Source organism: Leptidea sinapis, chromosome 10 (assembly GCF_905404315.1).
Source record: "Leptidea sinapis chromosome 10, ilLepSina1.1, whole genome shotgun sequence".
In the NCBI taxonomy this organism is placed as follows: domain Eukaryota; kingdom Metazoa; phylum Arthropoda; class Insecta; order Lepidoptera; family Pieridae; genus Leptidea; species Leptidea sinapis.
Genome location: NC_066274.1, coordinates 1,931,003 through 1,951,056, shown reverse-complemented (window position 1 = coordinate 1,951,056; position 20,054 = coordinate 1,931,003). Strand labels below are relative to the sequence as shown.

The following is a 20,054-nucleotide window of genomic DNA, read 5'->3' as shown; positions in this document are numbered from 1 at the left end:
ATAAGCCAGCCTGATTCTTTTATTTTTGTATAAGTAAAACGTGTATGTTTGTAGCTCTGTCATTTTTCAAGTGTTACAAAATAGTAGGGCTAGTGGGGATCACTTATCGATAGATAGGTCACCTGCATGCTTTTTTGTCCACCTAACGTTGCAGCATTTATTTTGCGGTATTCATTAATATTGATTCTCTAAGTTGTAGCTAAGCATTTGATTAAATTGAGGATTTAAAATGAGATATACAATTTGTGTTAGGTATCACAATAGGGTATTGAACCTATTATCCGATGCTTGGTAAATAGTTTCACACAGCAGTGTAAAACTATTTAACAATGCAGCAGCATTATTTAGCGGCAAAATTAACATTCACATTTTTTTTTGTAACTATTCCATCACTTGAACTCTTGATATTAAGTTTGTTCCACTATCGCTAAAAATCCGTGATATATTCAGGTGAAGATATTGTAACCCACAAATAGCTCCGAGTGAATGCAACTGTCTCGTTACGACAGGAGCGCTACGTATTGGCTACGTCGTAGCACCTACAATTGATCGGAATATTCCAACCTAGTTATGTTTGGGAATTGAAATGTCTGATATAAACTATTGTTTGTGTGCACAGCTTGTTTAACGGCTACGATGAAAATCAACTTTTAGTATGTAAATTGACAAATTAAAAGAAAATAAAGAGACTGGAAAATGTACTATTTACAATAAATATAATCGTACGTGCTAAGTTTGCTACTTTTTTATGTTGGTGGTGTAGTAATCTTTAAATAATAATAATAATGAAAAATGCACTAGAACAACCAAAGGCGAATACAAAGGAGCTTTGTCAGCTTTTTAAGTAGGTGGATGCGTTTTTGGAAGTACCCACACCATATCGGCCTAAGGAATAGGTACCGTACAAGAAAGTCCATCCCAAAGTTTGGTGGAGGAATGCCACACATCCAAATAGAGAGATATCCCAGATTATAGTGAAGGTGGAATTTGGTGGTAGCAATCAGGTCTCTTCTCAGGAACACTACTCGTGATTAATGCTGTAAGAGACGATTCGAACTGCGATGCACCAGACCAGCTGGAAGGCCACACATCTTTAATGTGAGGATGTCATTTAAGTTAGTGGCGTGCAGTGTTAAGGTAGAAAGTATGGAGTATTTCAATATTTTTGGCTGAGTATTTCAATCAGCTTTTCGTAACACTTATTGTGACAAATGAGATAGAAGACGCAGACATTCACACAACAGCCTCATCGCAGCGCTTAGTGACCTAGCCTGTCACATGGTAATTGATCCAGGAATATTCATGCAGCTTGTTGTCGATGCACTCGATAAAACGGGTTCCATCATCATACTGGGGTGCCTGACGAGAGATTAGTGGTGGTGGCTGGAACTGTAGCTCATAGAGCGCTAGAATGTGGGCCGGTTTTATCTCTATGTATTATCTCGCTCTTTTAATGATTCCCAGTTGGCTTTCCAGGTGATCGCGGAATCGGCAACTGCTCGAGATCTCGAGACCTATTATTACATTATTATACTCTTTACTGTACGCTTTTGGCAGTATTGCGATACTAGGCAAGGCATTAAGGAGAAAGTTATGTAGGAGTCAGCTCAAGGTTGCCCGAGCTTGGCTCGCTATAATACTTAGGATATTGAAGATGTCCATGGACGGTGGTTTTTACTTCCCATCAGGTTAACCACTTGCTTACCCTTCGGTCAATAAAGGTTTTCCTTATTTGCGTGGTTTGAAACCTTGTTTCTTGTAAAAGCAAAAAATACTAAGTTATTCAGCTTATCTTTTGGATGTTTGGGACTGCAGAAATGTTTAAATGTAAATTACAACACCAAGGAACTTAGGCGCTCGTTTTTGGAAACGGTCTTGACATACAGACAGATGGAAAACGGAGGGCCTTATAAGGGCACTTTTTCTTTTTTTGTAAAAGAGTGGGACAGATTCATATAGGTTACCTCATGATATGTGATCACCACCACCTATAAATATATATTTAAGAAAAACCACACGAGTGCTGCCAGCTTAAGGGTGAGTTGACGCCCTGTGTTTGAAGGAATCCATGTCGTATCCACCTAGTAGCACCAATTTTGCAACTACCTTGAGCTGTATTAGAATGATATAAATCAGTAATGTATTTTGAAGTATCTGTATAGAATTTTAAGAGTTCTTCACTGATAACTTAAGTAGTAAGAAGGTACAATGGGGGTATTAAAATAAAACAACTGGTTATTGTTTGAACAATGTCCATATTATATTTATTATTACCAAATACACACGGCACGATGTTAACCTCGTCTTAAATCATTGTATTATAGTAGGTATATATACATTGCACAATGTGTATACATGCATCGCCATACACACGCGCCCCGAGAGGCTGTATGATTATATAATATCTCATAGTATTATGTACGTTATAATAATGTAATATTCCAATAAGTTAAAGTGCACTGGTGCACGAAATCGGAGCTGCGGCCATATGCGCTGCTTTTAAAAAATGTTTGATATCATCGTTATTAATAAATGGATGCCATAAAAACTAGTTTTATTCACCAATAAGATTTATATCCATATTGTATACAGATTCATTGTAACATACTATACACGAAGAAATGACGAAAATATCATATCGATCGCCTATCATTAACTTCTTTCCTAATTTTAATGTACATGACACCAAATTCGAACGTATATAAATCCAAATTTATTTTAATGTAAAATCTTAGGTAATTGAATTTTATTGCTATAGAAAATCAGTCAGCACGCGAAGCACGTAATCGAGAAGTAACCGCGAGAACAAAATGAAGCGGGCGTTGCGCGGGGCGGGGTGCGGGATGCGGGGTGCGGGGTAGCGACGCCGGGGGGGATGGTGCGAGCGCGAGAGCCGGCGATCGCGGCCGAGTTCACCCGAGCGGACCCGAGGAGCGGACGCCTCGTGACACATTGCTTCACCGGATGGGCAACAAACAGTACGAAGTATCGGTCGCCGCCGTCTCAGCCCACATCTATTCTCAACGCGATTCTCACAGACACGCTTAGATGCTGCAATGATACCGAACAGTTTGAATCAGTTCGTGTGGAGCCAATGCGCGTCCGGTTCTGCGCGAATATTATATCTTCTTGGTCCTTGAGTCATTTAATTGGCATTTGCCAAGTATGCAAAGCTACTGATCTAAGGCCGCCACGGCGACTCTACGAACATTACCAGTCTGTCACTTTATTCCATTAAAATTAATTAATATATTTAATAACAATATATGTAGATAGTGTAAATTAATGTAGAAAGTTATTATACAAAATATAATAAATTATCTTTTTAATTAATTTTTATATATAGATGGATATCATACGATATTAGAATCACATAAAGAATTTTTAAAATTAATTTGAGATCTCGCTTATTCATTATTATTATTAAGTAGTCTTTACTTTGATATAGAACACATTCTCTAAAATGGCGACTGTTAAATAATAAAACTAACGAATATTAATAGCGAGAGTACGCGGTCTTTGCTTTGTGAGTGACAATATTTTATTATATAGATGATATTATGGAAAAGTCATCACGATTTTGTATAAGTTCTTAAAACAATAACTCACAAACCGAACCGCACCAATTTAGCTCTACACACAGGCCATAATAGCTATTCATAACAAATAATGTCTTTTTTAGATCATATAATTCCTCAAAGTTCTTCTCAATTTTAAATCCCAGGTATGGAATGACAAAATTTTTCAATTTCGAAATTGCATTATTATTGCGACCTGTGCTTGATCTAGCAACTAAAGGAACCTATAAAAACTTATATTCAATAGACAATAAAAATAATGAAACTAATATATTTGTCAAGCTAATCCTGATTCACGCTCGAATGAGTCTAATTTCTCGACCAGTTGGTGTCTAACTTTCTTATTGCGGCTATCTATGTATTTACAAAAAGTAATTGTTACCGTCTCGTGCAATCGCGGCGAACCGATGGCTTCTCACGAACGAGCGAAACGAACTTTCACACTATAATAATTAAGTATGTTTGTACTTAAACTGGCACGGGAACAAGCGGCCGTGTACGCTTCTCTTACATCAAAAGGTTGGTAAGAAAATATGATTATAGTGAGGATGTAGAAGTGGATAAGAAAGCTAACGGCGGATCGAGCCCAATCATCGTACCACCGTCAACCCAGACCTAACAATATAACATTTCATAATAATTAAATATTCTAAGAAAAAATGTCTTAAATACCTACAACACCATAAATATAAAACAAAATGATTACGTTAATTTGTTAGGTATGATATCATTTATCCGACCGTAGTATAATAGATTCACACCTTCGTTTTTATTATCAATTTCCTAGCTAACGTTTAACAAGACAACTGCAGACGTTTCCTGTCAAGTACTCGATACAGCGCGGCGCTAGGTATCACGGCATCCGAGTAGAATGCTCGGCGAGCGCGGCTCGTAGTTCGCGGAGCTCGTGGCTCGGGGAGCTCGTAGCTCGCGGAGCTCGTAGCTCTGCCTACGATGACGTCGTTATATAGCGAACAATGGATTTGCAAACAAAAACGCGAAGCAGACGCGCCGCCATGCGACGAGCGCTCTCCGGTTTATACATTCCTATATTGAGTTAACTACATACACATAAGTAATAATAATACATTACTTACCTTTAAAAAGAATATTGATTAATTTCGTATCATTTTCAATATTTGTAACAGGAAACATTTATATTTATAACGTATTTATATAATAATAGCATTTAAAAGATTGTTCATTATTATTATTATCATCTAAAATTTAATAGCTAAGTTTATAATTATTAATGTAATGATGATAATTAATTGATGTAATAAGTAATAATAGTAAATAACGATTGAATGCTATGCAACCAAGTGCACGTGTGTAATGAAAAACGTACGCATGCGACGATTACGGGTAAGGAAACTCTATGGAGGCCAATTATAGCCGGAAAAGCCTTTTCCTACCACACTCACGGCGCGTGCCTAGCGCTTTTCTTACTGCTCTAGACAAGTGGTCATTGAAAACATTTCGAGTAACCTAAAGAATATGTATTTAAAATTGACTTCAAATGTTATTCTATTACCTCAAAGTTGTTTATTTAACGCTGTATTTTGCCCTGTCTCTCCTTCATGGATAAATTTAATTGATGAATTTAATGTTTACTTATTAAATTGATTAAAACTTGAAATACACCTAAATTACGATGTGACCCCGTGACTAAACGGAGGCGTGGATATTTTTCAACAGTGATCTTACATTAAGGTTAATACAATGAAAAGAAACAATGATTATTAATTACGTAATGCACAAAATCGTATTCAATATTATAATTACAATGCCTACATCAAAGGTATAAGATAGAAATGAGTTATTATTATCTTAACGAGATGAGAGATACATCGAAATGTTTTGATTTAACTTCCCAAGTTTTTATGAATTGTAAATTTGATGTTATCCTTAGGATAAAACGTTCTATCATAATACATTAATAGAAAGTATGTATACGAATATCTAACATAGTCTTATAGGGAAGTAATCGAGAAAAATTAGCTACAGAACATAATAGATGCAAAAAAGGTGATTTTATACAATTCGAATTAGGCAAAAGTAATCACATTTATAGATAAAATATGCGCAATATCGTAATATTATAATTAAATATTTGACTTTATTATTAAAAATAGAATAAAATATGTGTCGGTGGACAAGCGAGGACGCTAGCGGCGAACGCGCGGGTGTCTTGAACCATGTTATTGTCTCCGAGCGTAAAGTAGCGATCCATTTTCAATCACCTGTTCAAGTCCGTCGTAGCTGCGGCATGCCGCATCGCGCGTCGCGACTCGTCTGGTCTGCCCTTACCAACCAACCTATACCGCTATCTACGAATTGAACCTTTCACGCAGAATACGAAGAATAGGCTATATTATTGCTACTAGAGATACGCTCAAAATTCTGCCCAAAACCCTATAAACATTGAGAAATCTTATTTTAAACTTCCTACAGAGAATGTCATAGCGTGGTATTCAAATTCGAAGGACAGGCACGAGTCAAGACATGCCGGGGGAATTGTTACACTATCTAAACAACTAAAACACTCGCGCGTCTAGAGATGCAAGATTTAATCTTAAATATAATTATGAATATTAAAAAGTTTAAATACACCTCCCTGCAATTTAACCATCTGGATGGCTTTTTTATCAAATGTGTTTTTGTGATTTTATTATTTATTAATATTATTGACAACACACCTACGATACAGTCGAAGCGAGAATTTTTTTGAAAAAATACTTGTTAATTGTTAAGCTATATCTTGTTCACACGACAAAAAGTAGCATAATATTATTTACAACAGACAGGGTTGAGTCGTGGGAGTAGAGGGCAGGGATCGGGGATGGAAAATTGTGAGATTGTGATGCCGCGGTCGACGGATCAGTCCGCGCGATGGCAGGACGGAGTAGACGACCGTCGCCGCTGCGGCGCGTGGCGCGGCCGACGCGCGTCGGAGTACGTGCGGTGAGTAGGGGCTATGCAGAGACGTCGACGGTGTAGTGGTCGCCGTTCAGTGTAACAGAATCAGAAGGAAAAGTTTCACACATAACGCGTCGCCACGCCGCTCGCCACCTGTTTGGAAAGGCCACATTAAAAACTATCCTACACAATATATAAGCGAGGCTAGACATACTTAATATACACCATGATTGAAATATAAAATGATATGTTTCTGAGTAGAATATATCGCCCCAGACACGAACATTGCAATAAACTTCAGTTCGCCAATAAGTACACATTTAAATGTAGATAAAATCTTACGAATGGAAGTTTCGTTTCATTTTATTGAATACAACGAAAGGATTTGCTTATATTATCACAATATTCAATTCTGTTGCTATGGAATACTTGAAAAACACAACGATTTCGGTATAAGAGGCGAACATTTAATTCTCAGCTCGTGTGATTATGAACATTAGTACTCATGTGTGCAAGCGGGCAATTATACGCGCTTGTTCTTTTAAAAGGCTATTGCACGTAACGACATTTTAATTATGCTCAACGAGATACGTTTAAATACTCACGTAAATATTTGTGCTATTACGCTTTCAATGATAACCGTTGGTGAATGCCGCAGGAATCAGGGGTCCCTGAAATTAAAAAATACTTTATGAATTCCTGCTTCTATTAATTGTAACTTATAGCTTAGGGAATGGTAAAAATCTATTAACTAAAAGTTTTCTTTATTATAATTCAATTTCAGTAACAAGTTATAACTTCTATGACGCAATCATCAAGTGTGATCTGATTGTGGTTAACTACGCCTCAGGACGTCATGCGTTATGACTTAAATCATAATATTGCCATCATTGACAGATGACATCGTGGACAGATAAGGCGCTGATTAGTTACTATCTATTTATATAGTCACTTGTTTTAATTTTAAATATCCTTACGATTAACATGAAATGTTATTCCTCGCTTGTAACACGAGAGATCACAGAGAATAAACGTTCATATTGTGGATCGAAGTACATAATATGACTCCTGTAACTGCCACAACCTGTATCAGCATACTTGGCGTTGATATATCGAGTGACGCTCAGTTTCGTGGTCACTTGGAAGAGAAGGCCAAACTGGCCTCTTAAAAGCTTGGTGTACTCAGTAAGACGAGAGAGTACTTCAATATAAACCACCGCCTGCAACTATATAAGGCGCAAATTCGGTCTTACATTGAGTACTGATCTCCCCTCTGGGCGGATGCTCCCGTGTACCTGCTTCTTCCATTTGACCGCATACACCGAAGAGTAGCTCGAATAATAATCGATTGAGTAATCTTTGATCGGCTTGATTCTTTGGAGTTATGTAGAGATGTGGTTTCTGCATCTTCTACAGCATTTGTCACGAGGAGTGCTCAGAGGAGTTGTTCGGGTTTTTTTTGCGGCTGAATTCCACCACCAGATATTACGTCAAAATGCTAAATAGCACCCGCATCACGTTAACGTCAGATATTCTACAACTACGCGTTTTGCAAGAAATTTCAGGCCTCGCACAGCCACTTTGTGGAGTCAACTACCGACTGCTGTTCTCTTGTATGACTTAAGTTACCTTCAATACAGGAGCATACGTCCATCTTAAGGCCTGGCAACGAATCTCTTGATCCCTGTGTTGCGGATGTCCATGGGCGGTTGTCTCTAGCTCGTTTGCCCTCTTTTATAAAAAATATATGAATTCGAAAAAAAATACACTAGCACGTGTCTGGCAAGGATGTATTCTATTTTCACAGGTGGATGTTGTGCTTCGTAATTCACAATCATGTGGATTTTATAAATTCGAAAGAAGAAATTGTATGGAGAATGAAAAGTGCAATAGGAAATGGACAACAAATTATAAAAGTAGCTTGTATTTATTTCATTCTTCTTTTAATAAATGAATTAATCTTTGAATACTTATACCAAAATAAAATGAAATATAATAGAATATAGCAAATATTATAGTATATGCAAAAGCGGGTCGGTTTTTTCAAACAAAACCTTGATCATATATTATTGAATTATTTTAGCTGGGATTTCAATGTAGATTATGCACGTATGAAACGCACAAATAAATCATTAGTGGTTGTTTTAAAGTAGCATTCAACTTTAATATGCTTGTTTGATCCAAATAGAATCACAACGAAATATGGTACAACACTATTAAATTTTTGTAGAAGTATACGGGGCGTCCCAAAGCTATGGGACAATTAATTAATTTACAAAATAATACCCACTTAATTGACAACTTTCTCATATCTACATATCCTAAAAGTAGGGGTGTTTTTTTTTCTACATTTAAGTCGGTTCGATTCCCAGACGAGGCAAGTAATTTTTAGAAACTTTTAAACTTTTAAAAATAACATAAAGTCTTCTTTTAGTAAAATACCCTATCTACGATATTTAAGGTACTTTCCCTTCATGTCCCATAACTTTGGGACACCTGTATATCTCATGTAAGTAAATAGAACAAAAAGTTGTCATGTGATTAGACATGAGTTTTTTTTTACAGAAAAGAATGGAACAAACGATTTCCACATATACGTGACCAGTAAATCTCATGTTGAAAAGGTATTCGTGTACATTGATAGAGCGGTAACATAGTAAGTGGTCACCAAATAAAAACAGTAGATAAGTTACGAGAGGCGAGCGGCACTTGTAATTACCGCTTGTTCCGCTTGATTTACGGTTATTGCAGGGGAGGGGAGTGGGGGGATTACCCGTTACCTAATAACACCGTTTTACATCCGCGTAACACATGCGACACGTCGGGCTGGCCAGCGGTTTGGATGATGACTCATTTTGTGTGGAACTTTAGAACAGCGCGTAAAAGAATATTTCAATATTACTTAAATTATATTAAATAATTCTGAGAAATACATAATATATATAGCAGTAAATAAAACGCATTACATAAATATATATATATATATATATAGAACCAGCAATCAAAGTAATTTTATGAAATTTATTTTATTATAAAATATATGTTTTTTATGTAACAAAATTCATCAAAATACGAATACAAAATTTGAACCGTCACTTCCGATAGATATTTTAAAAGTATTTTATAAGTATTACCCGACAGTTTATTAAACTATTCTTAAATTCATGTTTAATGACTGCGATAAATTAAAGCTACTTTTCCTTTTAACAATCGAAGAAACAGTTGATTTTCTCTATTTGCGATCTTAAAGCAAGTCTCAGACATATGAAGTATCCCAGACTTATAAAATTTGATTAGAAAAAACTTGAGGTGTTCTGCCACTAAATGATCCACAAATGTTTCTCAATAGCTGAGAACACAATAAATTATACTTTGTCTTACATTCTAGAACGTTCAATTTATGTAAACGAAGAGAAGCTTTAGAATATTTTGAAAAATGTCTTTAGACGTAACGTGAAGAGTTAAGATCTGGCGGTACGGTGCTGACGACAAGCAATGAAGACTGATGGCGAAGCTACGAAGCAGTTATGGAACGCGATCGTAGTTTTAAAAAGCCATTACCCGCGGCATTGCACCGCGTAGATTGCTCCTACGCTCATATTTCGGAACACTTTATAATCGCATCTCTCACGTTTCACTTCCTCGCTAACTTATGGTGATTATGCCTTAAAAGCGACAAGGAAGATAGGTTCTATAATAAGATTGGAACGTCTCCGTAAAATTTTAGTGCTAGAACATGTTAATTGCGTCTAAAAGCCTTTTCACTCCGCTTGAATGTTCATTAATGAGGTAATATCTTTATTAAATCTATCTCGGTGTAAAATAACTTGGAACAATACTAAAATTAACGTTTTCAACTCTCACACAAATCAAAAGCCTGTAAAGAAAAACAGAACTGTACAAACATTAATTTGAATTTTGTGACAGTTGAAACTTTTCACAGGGGCAATTTTATGAATTGCTTTTATTTGAATCTCACTGAAATAGGTATTATTGAACATGGTATAAATGAAAAAAGTTATAATCGAAAGTTAAGAACTTTATCCCTTTCATCAAGAATAATAATGGAACTCCATTCATATCTCATATTGGATAACTTCATTGGGTTTACTACCATAAAAATATTTACAATGTTAATGTATCTCTCTCTCACTCTCTTACACGTAAGATTTTCGTTTAATTTTATAGTCTTTTCATTCCCGCACACTTAGGGGTTTGCCTATGGGATGGTTTATACTATGTCGGACCGATAATTTTCTGATCGTGACAAATATAATGTCTATATTCATGCCAATAAGATTTTTAGATTGTATTTATCTACTCAGTCTTTTGTTGGGCGATGCCTGTTATCTCAGGTCTGAGGAATATAAATTCAAAAGCAAAAGCGGAGAAATGCCATTCGCAAATCTCATAAAATATATATAAGTAGCTAAATAGATATATTCCAAACAAAAGTAAAATAATAAATGGTACCTACCAACATAATTACGATTGGTCTTTTAAGGTATACGCATTTATTGATAAACGAGTTGTCGGTCCGACATATTTATCGTATCCATACACACGTTATACATCGTACCCGATTAATGTGAACGAAGCATTTCATAGTAAAGGTCGTGATATGTGATAGCTCACCGGGGTGTAATTGAGGGGCGCGCGGCTGACAGCTATTGCGGGGAATCCCGAGGGCTGGGGGCTGGCTGCCTGCACGTAACCGACACTGTCCGCTGCTGATCCGTACACGTCGAGAGCCGGGCCCGGCGAGCTGGCGGCGGGGAATCCAGCCCTCCCTCCGGCCGTGTGCGGAGATGCGGGGGGTCCGAACCCAGCCGCCGCAGCTTGGTAGTTGTTCATCACTAGACAATGTAACATAATCGATCAATTGTTATTTCGTTACAAATAATGCTGGGAGTGCTTCGCTTCTTCACTCTTCAGAGCGCCATTTGTTTACGAAGCGGTGGTAGTGTTAGAAATGACATCAAAAAGTATACTAAAGAAATCAATTTTGAGAAAATAAATGCCTTTTTATGACAGTTAAAATACAAAATGCAGAGCATCCGTCACAAAACATACAGGATCGACTGTCATGTGGACTTACAATAATAATGTCACTTTCAACAATACCACAATAATGGATGTACATTGAAGGTCCGGTAACGCAAAAGAAATCCGATAGTTTTTTTAATCATCCCCAATCTGAGACCTTTCTTTCGTTACTCTTAGGTACAGATATTACAACCCTGTAGCTGATATTTCGATGCAATTACATGGATTATGGTCACGGTAGAACTGGTTCAAATATCAGCGAGAGGTTAGCACTATCGCGAGTACCCAATGATTAAAAAAATATCGGGTGTTTTTCGGTAATCCCGGAAATTTGTGTCATAATCTTAGGTTTATTGTCGATTTGAACTTATTAAAGGCTATAATTAACGAAGATAATTCGTAAGGAATAGTTTAAGTTAATAATAAAATATTGGATAAACTTTAATTTCAATTTAATTTAATTTTAAGTTATATGTCACAGCATGAAAATAACAGTTATAAGAGGTATATGAAATGAATTAGTAATGGTGTGAATAAATTGTATGTGCATGTATGTATTGAATGTAAGTATGACTTGTGTAGTATTTCAATTTACTGTATGATATAAAAAAGACTGCTTTGTGGTGTAGGATTTTTAGACATTTTTATTGAGCAAAGTAAGTTATAGTTTTGTCAAAAGTAGACAGACATATTAAATTAAATATAATACATTAAAAAAGAACCCATGACCGCTCCCATATACATGAAATGTACAGCTTTTTGTCTTGATTTGAAGTGATATATAGTCAGTCTTATGTATCCCCGGCTCACCTGAGAGCGCCTGAGCTAGTAGCGGTGTGTTGTTATTCGGTGTTAGTTGTCCGTTGGTCAGGTCCACTGCAAACATACACACTGTTCGCATATCCCAAGTGATGGCGTATCGCGCACCTCATGTCGCACACATCCATGACTGAACCATCATATTTTACAATCAAAAATCATATCCGTCATAAAATCTTTATACCCGATCGCTACATTCGCCTTAACACATAAAACATACGTACGACTAATTCGAAATGAAAGAACGTTTTTTTCGTCTCGTTCGGAGAAATAGAACGAGGGCGTATAGACTAAAGATGTTACGAGCGTCACGTGAATTCAAATGAAAAAGTGAGCTTGAAGTTTCAGGCGTATAAATCACAGAGGGGAAAAAACTTTTACAAAATATCTAGTAAATTATTTGATGTGAGTTCTCGCTGGCGGGTAGCAAGGCTGCTTATTGAATAGAGGAACGACATTAGCATACGATGCACGTCGCAACGGCTCGGCGCTTCCCGCCCGCTCTCCGCTCGGCCGTCCGCCCGGGACGAGTATTGCGTGTTGCTCGCGCTTGTGTATGCCCTTGTGTGCTAATCCCACGCTCGGTAGTGACCGTATAAGTAAGACAAGTATAAGAACCTAACTCAGCGGTCTCCGATGAGATTTCTATATTCCCTACTTCTAGGCAGAGCGCTAGGCTAGTATGTACCATACATACAAAAAGATAAACAACGTGGACGGCGTGGCAAGGTAAATTATTACTCGGACAACAAACTATTCTTGGCAGCGTACGGTATGGCACTCAATATTTTTGTCTTCCCATGATTGCTTAGCGGCCGCGTAAATCATGTGTATGTGTGCATGCGTTGATTAGGACGCTCTAATAGAAAGTTAAAGTACTGTTCTATTTCTTTGGAATTTGAAAATTAATTTATTTCAAAAGAAGATAATAATGTACTTAGCGTTGAAGTAGGATTTTAAAACTGACAACAATTTATCAGTTGAAAAAATATCGAGTTAAGTCCATACTGGATAATAGGAATAAGTAATTTATGTTTCCAGACATTAAATCAGCATTATTCGAAAAAAAATTCTAATAATGTTATAATGCTATCGCTATACAAATTTCCTATACCATCGTTGTGTATTCAAAAATACTACGTAACTAAACTACAAACTATTTCTTCCGTAATCCAAAAGACACACGACCGTATAGGATTTCGTAACACGTTTGTTAGCTCTGCATCCCTAATGGTTTGTTCGACAAATTTTATTTTGTCCGATGTGCGAGTTATGATTTAGTGTGAAAAATGGAGGTCCGACGCCGCACCAGGTGATTACCGGCCTGTGAGTGACTTTGCAAAAAAGCACAATATAAGTAATGGAGGATGAATGATAAATGAACGGTCGGACAGTTGAGGCGCTTCGTAGAGCGGCCACTATGCGATCGAGTCCGCTTCCTATCCGCTGTAAAGTGCTGACACATTTTAATAACATTACTATATCCTTGCGACATCATCTATCAAACACTTATTTGTTTTTAATTGGAGACCATAACAGTGAAACTGCTTAATTGTTTTAGGCTTTCAGCAAGTCAAATTATAATAACAACTTTTTAATTGTAGAAATTGATTAAAAAATAATAATTATTTTTTATGAATAGTCATTTGAATGATACTCCTTTGTGTCTCTCTCTCTCATTGTAGATATGAAAAAAAAGCGATAACAAAATAACAAAATATTAATATCAGCATAAAAATCGAAAGAACAAAAAATCTAATTTGAAAATATTGTATGCTTTATTTTTTCGAAAAATGAAAATATACTGTAATATGAATACCTTCGCTAGGTGAGGGAACCAAACTTAGACCACTCGGCCGACATGTTGTAGTGCAACATGTAATAGATGAACTTAAAAAAATTGAGGCAATGTAATAAAGGTTTAACCGTAATAATAACTTTTAAAATTGAAGGTACAACTTATAGATATGTAGGTATTAGGATTGTAGATAATATGCGGACACATCTACAAATGTACGTAAAGAACGGCAAGGGTTTGAAATTGGAAATGAACTCTCAAGATAACGACGTCAATTTCCAATTTTATTGGCTTAGGTGCGAACCGACTGGGTCTTTATGGAGGTACAAGGTGATTTGCACTTTGAGTAAGCCTCTCACCTTACGTAGAGCACACATTCATCTATAAATTCAGAGGCCGTCTTGCAAGAGCCATTCGAACTTTCATAATTGCGAAGTTCGGGAAACTTAATAATTCTTCTTCAGAAGTGGGATGACGGCCGTAGAAAATATTCACAGAGCGTACTTTCTTGAGAGACTCGGCCATGGAAATGGTATTATTATTGAAATATCTTACAATGAGACGTTAAAGTTTATTATTAGAGTTTAGACAACGGGCGGAAAAGACGAACGCCCACTATTTACTAACTAAGCAATAGTGAGTAAGTATAAATATTTTTAATAAACTGATCTAGAATTCCGATTACATATTTAGAGTTAGAATAAATAGTATTTGCACAAATGTTTTTTGATAAAGAAAAAACCATGAAAATTATTAATATGTCTTTAAAAGTTTTAATTCATTTTTTTATTAATCTTGAGAATGATATGATAAATCTCAATACAAATTGATAAGTTATTTTTGTGATTCGAACACTTGTTGGTCCTCCCATAAATTATTTATTTATATCATAAGTTAGTGGTTATGTATAATGTCGATGAAGATGTTAACTATACAAATAAAACAATGAGTATATATTAATTTGAATAAGCCGGGTGAAATAACTCTACACTCATGATTTATGTATTCAAAAGTAGTATAGCCACATATCTCATCTACGGTAATACCCATTCTTCATTTCTCACTTGAGGTTGAGATGTTTTATTTTCGCTTTTACGTGAGATCGCCCTCGCACACGAATCGCGCTACAGAAAACGTATATTTAATAGGTATCATCAATAACGGTTCTCTCTGAAGATGATAAGCTTTCCTTCCTCCACTCCGGATGTTTTTGCCCATTGGAGCTCATCTCAATTGCGTATTAATCGGGTTTTGATGCTCCTCATATGAACATCAGGCGTTATCGATAATTTTACACGCTTACAATCGTTAGTTCGTCGTTTTTAAATATATATCTAAGTATGGGTTAGCATGCTGGTTCAGTCACAGAAAGTTATAGAAACACGAAAAGCCACAACAATAAGCATAATGGATTAAAAAAATTGTAAATTCACACTTCAAAAATTGTTCAAAAACCAGCTACAACTTACATATAGATCAAATTACAAAACATCTTCTACTTTTAGAATTTTACAAAAAATCTGCGATTAGGCCGCATTTGACTACATTGTACTGTCTACACATATTTTATTCACAAAATTTCTATTCTATTTAAAATGTTTAGTACAAATTACTACTATTTTTCTATCAGCAAATTATCAATTATAATATAATTTGAACAAAAGTACATCAATAATTAATATGCCTAATGCATAACAATGATAACTCGATCTAATTTACGTCTTAAAACTATATTTTACGACTATAGAAGAGTTTGCACCACCAATAATTTACTATTAAAATAATCTACAGACTAGATTTTATTTGAAGCTGTATTATTCATTAATTTTACGCTTACGTTTGTCCGCGAACTCATTCTAATAAGCTCTACAGATCTTGAAGGAATCCTCTGACTTATCGTCTTACTCTAAATTCTATATATTGTTTTTTTATCTCAACTTATGTCTACAATTTTACTTCAAATCTTCTCACACACTAAGACAAAAAAGTCTATTTATCGACTAAGCGATTCTAGTTTACATTTTTGTATTTCCGACTATATTCTTTCGACTTCTAATTACTAGTAATATCTCGATGAACTCGACTAATTCTTGATCTAATCAAGTAATACATCACACACTTATTGCAAATATATTGCCTACACTAATCTATCCCAACGTAGTAGAGATCAAACTTTAGATGTTCAAATGTTACTCGCCCTATTGATGACGTAGTCGCCAGACTCCATTCACGAACTGCTTTTCTTGGTTACAACACTATGTATCGTTTTCAAACGAGAATCATTTCAACAATTAAACTTGTTATTTCACGAAACCGATATTCAATGGCATGAGAAATAACAAATTCAATCATTACTAAGCTAGAAGAGATAAGGACTAGTTTTCTCAGGAAATACAGAAGCTAAACTAATATCTATAAGACGACGAAACTACGGTGTAAAATCTAACACTCGAGATCTCTGACTCATCCAACAAAACTATTTGTCTATTATTGCTAACAACTATAACTCTTTGCTATTACAAACTATTGACATTTTGGAAACAGACATTTAATCAGCACCAAATGCATGTTTTTATCAGAAAATTCCCTGGTACTAAGTGATGTGAGCTGCGCCGATGAGGATTCTCAATTGAACCCAAAACTCTTGTGTATTGCTATTATGCTAGCAACTTTAAGGCATAAAATATTATGTCTCATTAGCCCAGTTATTTCAGCTACAGCACATATCAAACCTAAATACAATAATGCTTGCACATTCTGGCTTCACAATACAATAAGGCGTCGCTATTATACCCACCACGCAGACATTCTAGGCAAAAAAGCATCCCACTGGTATCAGATTATTAATATTACGCAATATAACATACAATTTTCTAATTGAATTTTAAGTATTTGAGATTCAATTTTAGAATTTAGAATTCATGTCTAGCACTGTTCAATTGTATTTTTCATTACAACAGTGTATATGGTTAGGAACTATGTAAAATAGTTGGAGTTTGGTTCACGTAGTGCATTCTGAGGGTAAGCGTGTTGAATTTGTGGAATGCCGAAGACGCGACGGCTTGTGGTTCGTGGTCTCACATACCTTTCTCTAAGCAGGAGACTTTCTACGAGTAACCAAGCGTTTGCTACAGATTTCTAAATATTTATAGATAAACCTTGAATGTATTATAATGGCATATTTTACAAGCCAGGACATTTGCCGAAATCATAGTGTGCTAATATTTTTTATTGCGTTAATGTTCTTTGTGAAATTTCAACTTATTTCCTATGTTTGGTAATCTGAATGAATACAGTTTTAATATAATAAGTTATTTAAGCCTCAACCTAAATATTTCTGAGTCGTTAGTGCGATCATTTTTACAAATACGATATAAAAAAGAACAACAAAACACACGTTTCTTATCGTTTTATGGATGAGTCAGAAATTAAAAATCTTTTAATAATTATTCGAATATTTTCATATTGCGATACAACACGTTTGTGATCATTGTTTTATGACAAAAAATTTATTTCAATAATTGATTGATTTATGTAGCAATAAAGAACTAAATCTCTTCTAGCTAGTTATATAGATCGATGTGAGGTTGGTATGAGAAGTGAGACAAATATTTTCGATTATACATTGGCAAAATCCTTTATTTTAAATTAAAGCGACTTCACAATATCATAAATACCTTAACAATATTATGACGATATGTCGGAACAACGATAAGAACAATTGTGACTTACATTATCATACATAAGTTTGACACGTTATATTAGAATACAATAATTGATTGTGCATTACGGACGCTGGCTATCTAATTAACATCGGTTTACTTCCTGAGGGATACCGCATTATTAGCTTAATAAGTTTGATCAAGCTATAGGGGCGGACCTAGCTGGGCAATAAACACGTATGAATCTGCAAATTCACGCAATTCGCATATTTCAATAGGCGAATGTAGCGACATTGCATTCCCTAGACTATTTACCGTTTCGATTAGAGATGGAAGGCGTGACACAAAGGACGTTTTAGATAAAACAACTTTATTGAAATCAGCGAGATATAAGAGCGATTGGGAATCGTTTTCTACAGAGTGTGGGGCTTGCTGTCCGGGTGCGAAGAGTTACGAGCCGTGTCCGAGCTCTGTCGGGTTAAAATACTCCACACCAAGCAATAGACGACTTTCCGGCGGTAAAACTCCCACCACACCTGCGGCAATAAAATAAAAAGCTACAGAGTCCACCACGGACTGGGAATGACTAGGTCTGGGGCAGAACCGCGGCGCATAAAAACAAAGTTTGTCAGAAAGTATGTAAAGTAAAATTTACCCTTGTAAATTGGCGTTTGTAAATGAAAAAAATAATTACAATGCAAATAACAATGTTGAACTTCCCACGATTCCACTCATCAAGATTTAATGGGGAAACTTAAATTGGCATAATATAAAAAACTACAATTTTTATTTTGAGTACAGAAAACACCTATTTGTATCACGCACAACCAAAATGCAGGGATCGGAAGCGTTCAGGGTATCATTAATTTACGAAACTAACCACATTAATATTATGAATTTACTTACTTATAATATTATTGTAACACGCAAGATTAAGATTTTGAAAGGGATTATGTATATGAGTGTTCGGTTTTGTAAGATTGACTTAGTTATGATACGATGCAGCAACTCGTTTATAAATGTACTTATACGATTCTTATTCAAGCTTAGTTTATGACTAGTTTAGAGGATGGCGATAAGGACGGTCGCAACAATTATCGATACAATGATCGAGTGAAAACTTTGGAAAACAATTTTGAAAAATAACCGGCGTGAAGCTCAACGATAAAGCATCGGCTTATCGCAGATCGCTGATTATCCCCATGACAAATTGCGTCAATGGAAAACGATTTTTATTACTTTAAAAAATTTCGTAACATTAATAAAGAGCGGGGAAGCATAAAATAGTCACATCCAAAAATATTAAATAACAATAACAATGAATATAAATATAACAGTATCGCTTAAGCAGTGTAAATATAATTAAATATAATACAGAAATAACTTTAAAACGCAAAATAGGTTATATATACATTTAAGATATACAATAGAATTGTAGCGAATATTTAATAAAGGTCATAAAATAATATTTTCAAGCTCGATCGTGTTAATTTTATATTAAATTAATCAAAAAATGTCTAAGCTAATGCTAGTGTTTGGTTTAGCTACGAAAATAATGACTATGTGTTAGGTAGATGGCTATACATCCTCTAAACTGAGCGATCTTAAGAAATGAATTCCTAAATGCCTATTATGACTTACTACGAACCTTAACAATCTATACGAAAAGTTATATTAAGTACCTATAATATTTTTAAGAGAGTCACGACTTTACACAACTGTAATGAACTAAACTATAATAATCATATTAGATGTATTGGCGTATAAATAAGCATAATAGAACTTAATACTTTAAGTTTCGTTTTTTTTAATGAAATTGTCTCGCTTCTAGAAAAGTAGAAAACAAAAGAGCGTAGAAGTCATCTGATTTTAATAGTAACCGTCGGTTTTAAAATGTTAAATTATATTGCATTAACAAAAATATGGTTAATTAAAATAATGAAAATGTAAAGATGTGTCAAGTCTCCCTTAGTCTAGCACTACAGCATGCTAATAAAAGGATTAGCCTAGCCTATCTAAATTGCTACAAGTTTATTAAGAGAGAGAGAGAAAACTTTAATATAACTACACCTAACATCACCTACATGATGAGATCTATGTTGGTAATAAACGGGACTAAAATTTTCAATAAATATGCAGATTACATTTATAAGACCCACCAACGCGTAACGTTTTGAGCTTTCACATCCAAGTTTCGTAATTTATACTGAACTTTACAATTGCATTACTTTT

At 35.3% G+C, this 20,054-nt stretch overlaps 1 protein-coding gene across 10 annotated transcripts in view; it reads right to left on the bottom strand.

Annotated features, from left to right (window-relative positions):
- Positions 1-2,235: 2,235 nt before the first annotated feature.
- LOC126966522 (RNA-binding protein Musashi homolog Rbp6) overlaps positions 2,236-20,054 on the bottom strand; it is a 934,160-nt gene continuing 916,341 nt past the window's right edge. For 8 of the 10 annotated variants that reach the window (XM_050810646.1, XM_050810647.1, XM_050810644.1 and 5 more), the window contains 4 exons: positions 12,354-12,419; positions 11,133-11,353; positions 7,103-7,168; positions 2,236-6,650 (listed from right to left, as the gene is read on the bottom strand). In XM_050810646.1, the coding sequence (XP_050666603.1) occupies positions 7,127-7,168; positions 11,133-11,353; positions 12,354-12,419 (329 nt within the window). In that variant the 3' untranslated portion in view covers positions 2,236-6,650; positions 7,103-7,126. Of the gene's footprint in view, positions 6,651-7,102; positions 7,169-11,132; positions 11,354-12,353; positions 12,420-17,771; positions 18,359-20,054 lie in introns of those variants that run through there. The other 2 variants (XM_050810648.1, XM_050810649.1) reach the window with 2 other exon arrangements.